Here is a 2,650-nt window from a genome sequence, read left to right as displayed (position 1 = left end):
ACGAACGACGAGAGAGAGAGACGAGAGAGAGAGAGAGAGAAGAGAGANAGAGAGAGANAGAGAGAGAGAGAGAGACTGAGAGTAGAAATATGAGAAAAGAGAAATACACTAACCCAAGAGCAGGCATCGTACGTCTATCAGTAAAAGCTCTCTGTCCAAACAGTCCTCTACTGCCCATAGGAGAGAGTTGCTGCTGTTGCTGATGATTATTCTGTCCACCGCTAGAACCAGATGCTCCAGGATAAACGTTAGTGGCGACTATCGCTGAATTGACTGTACTCGAAGTACTTGCGGACGAGCCTGAGAACATGCCCGAGGTAGGCGTGACATGACCCGCGAGGGCCACAGTGTTCAAACCTCCCCCAGCAGCGGTAGCACGTGAAGTAAGACTTGCGTTCGCAATACTGCGTGGCGGTTGTTCAAAGTTCAAGTTGGCCATAGCCTGGTGGCACTACTTTTTAAAAAAATGTTTCTGCCTGCAAGCAGGCACACCAAGCACTCGTATCTTGTAGATTTGATTAACACATCCACTTTTTTTTCTCTAGCACAACACTTGAAAACTTAATAATTTCATGAGATCGCCATTGATCCATGACAAAAATCCATAATCACTTGTAACCTGAAATAAGAAGAATCTCGATTAATTCCTGGTTCTAATTGGAATTCCAATGATTCAGTGACTACATATAATGCATTGTATCATTTACCTTCTCCTTTGCACAGTGTTTCCGTAATAGTTACATTAAAATGCAGTACAGAGAGGATGATACATACACCTAACAACAAACAAAAAATTATTTTAATCAGATATATATCTCTCTAATGTTCAAAAAAGCCTGCCAGGCTTTTATATACAAGTTCCTTATGTCTGAAGCACACAAAAAGAAATATGTCTCTATGATAAGAATTCTGATTTTGTCTATGTAATGATCGTTGAGATTCAAATACACATGTCAACCTTCATTCATTGAATGTATTCAATATCAATGTCAGGTTCACTATAAACAGATCTTCTAACTATGATCTTCATAATCACAACAAGTTTATTTTAATCCAATATTTCGATATGCAACTAGTCGCATCGAATTTAGTTATGTCCAGCTTCTTATATAGTCCCTTGGAAGAAAAAAAAAAGAGAGAGAGAGATAATCCACAGCAAACCACACGCGTATTGGTAAATAAAGCTAGCTCTAGCTTGCAAAAGTGTACACACAATAACGACGCTTGATACGTGATTTTTCATTTCTCTCGGAAACTGTATGAGAGAGACACCTAAAGTCTATCTCTCGCGAACACATCAGCGAGTCGCCGCGCGTATCAAGTAAACACAAGCATCGGTCGCGGTCATCTCCGCTGACGGAGGACGGAGGACGGATTGACAGGCATAAAGAGGGAGAGGAGCGAAAGGTTATAATAGAGTTAACACACAGCGTAAAATGTGAAAATAACGAATGAAAGGGAAAAGCGTAGAATGCCGCGAAAGTACCTGGGACAAGCGCCACCGGCTGCGTATCACAACGCAACGAATTCCATTGTGTTCTTGACGATAAACAAAGTGGACGAAAAAAAGGAAAAAAAACGAAAAACGCTCGTTCTCTTTCTCTCTTTCGCGCGCGCGCGCGCGCGCACACACGGAGACGTCGTCGATGTGCCTCTCGTTGTCGTCGAGGTTGGTTGGCGATGTTGGTATACTCACGGCGACGAGGGAGTTTATACGCGATTCTGTACGTTCGAACCAATATCGTCTCCCTCGCACTTTCCCTCTTTCGTGCGCACGTTAAATCACAGATTCGCACGTGGACGTTAAGAGAGAGAGACGTGCACCGATCAAAATCTCATATACATGACAATGCCTTTCGGTAATAGGACCCACTCAGACCCACTGTTTTGTCACTTGCAGTTTCACGAACTTAAACAACACTAAAGACCCGAACATCTGCCATATTAATAATTGGTACGACCATGCTCAAGCGAGCGACCAGCGATGTCAACGAGCCGAAGATGCGCGCAATGCGATCTGCGCATCTATATGTGCATGCACGCATGTATATACATATATACATACATACACAAGCGGATTAAAACGCAGCCGTACGATAATTTCCATCTCGCTCGTGCGTTTCGAATTACGGAAATATTGCGAAATATTACGTTACGTCAGTATCTTGTATACAAAACGCGACAGTTTCGAACTTGATCTCTCCTACTGCATAATTTCAACATCTAGGGGAGTTTCTAGAGGATTCGCGAAATATTGTACACGAACGAGATTGGTGGGTTTCTTTGAATGCAATAGAATTGCGATTTCACCATGTTGCGTAATGTCCTAAAGCCGGTTCTACATTAGTCGCAAGCTGATCGCAAAAAGCCAATATGAAGCGTTAATTTCAAAATACAAGCTTCAGATTGGCTGTCGCAACAAAATTGCAATCAGCAATGCAATCATGCTTGCGACTAATATAAAACCAGCTTAAGGTTTGTTCTAGATAAGAGAGTAACTTTATAAGAGAATAAAAAGAGAAAGAGAAGAAGTGCTAAAAATAATAATCCGTCGTTTGCAAGGCGGACTATGAAATTCATCAATCATCCATTAAGCAGCCATTTTTAAGTTCGCAGGAATAAGTTCATCATTGGCTGCTAATCACGTGAT

At 41.8% G+C, this 2,650-nt stretch overlaps 1 protein-coding gene across 1 annotated transcript in view; it reads right to left on the bottom strand.

The window, feature by feature from the left end:
• The window catches only part of LOC105622392 (CCR4-NOT transcription complex subunit 2), a 4,236-nt gene extending 3,797 nt beyond the window's left edge, over positions 1 to 439 (bottom strand). Inside the window, exon 1 of the mRNA XM_012203821.1 lies at positions 114 to 439. Within this exon, the coding sequence (XP_012059211.1) occupies positions 114 to 439 (326 nt within the window). The remainder of the gene's footprint in view (positions 1 to 113) is intronic.
• Between the last annotated feature and the right edge of the window lie 2,211 nt (positions 440 to 2,650).

This window comes from Atta cephalotes (assembly GCF_000143395.1).
Source record: "Atta cephalotes unplaced genomic scaffold scaffold00002, whole genome shotgun sequence".
Taxonomy (NCBI): Eukaryota; Metazoa; Arthropoda; class Insecta; order Hymenoptera; family Formicidae; genus Atta; species Atta cephalotes.
The sequence above is the reverse complement of the archived record's forward strand: the minus strand, read 5'-3'. Positions and strand labels throughout refer to the sequence as shown.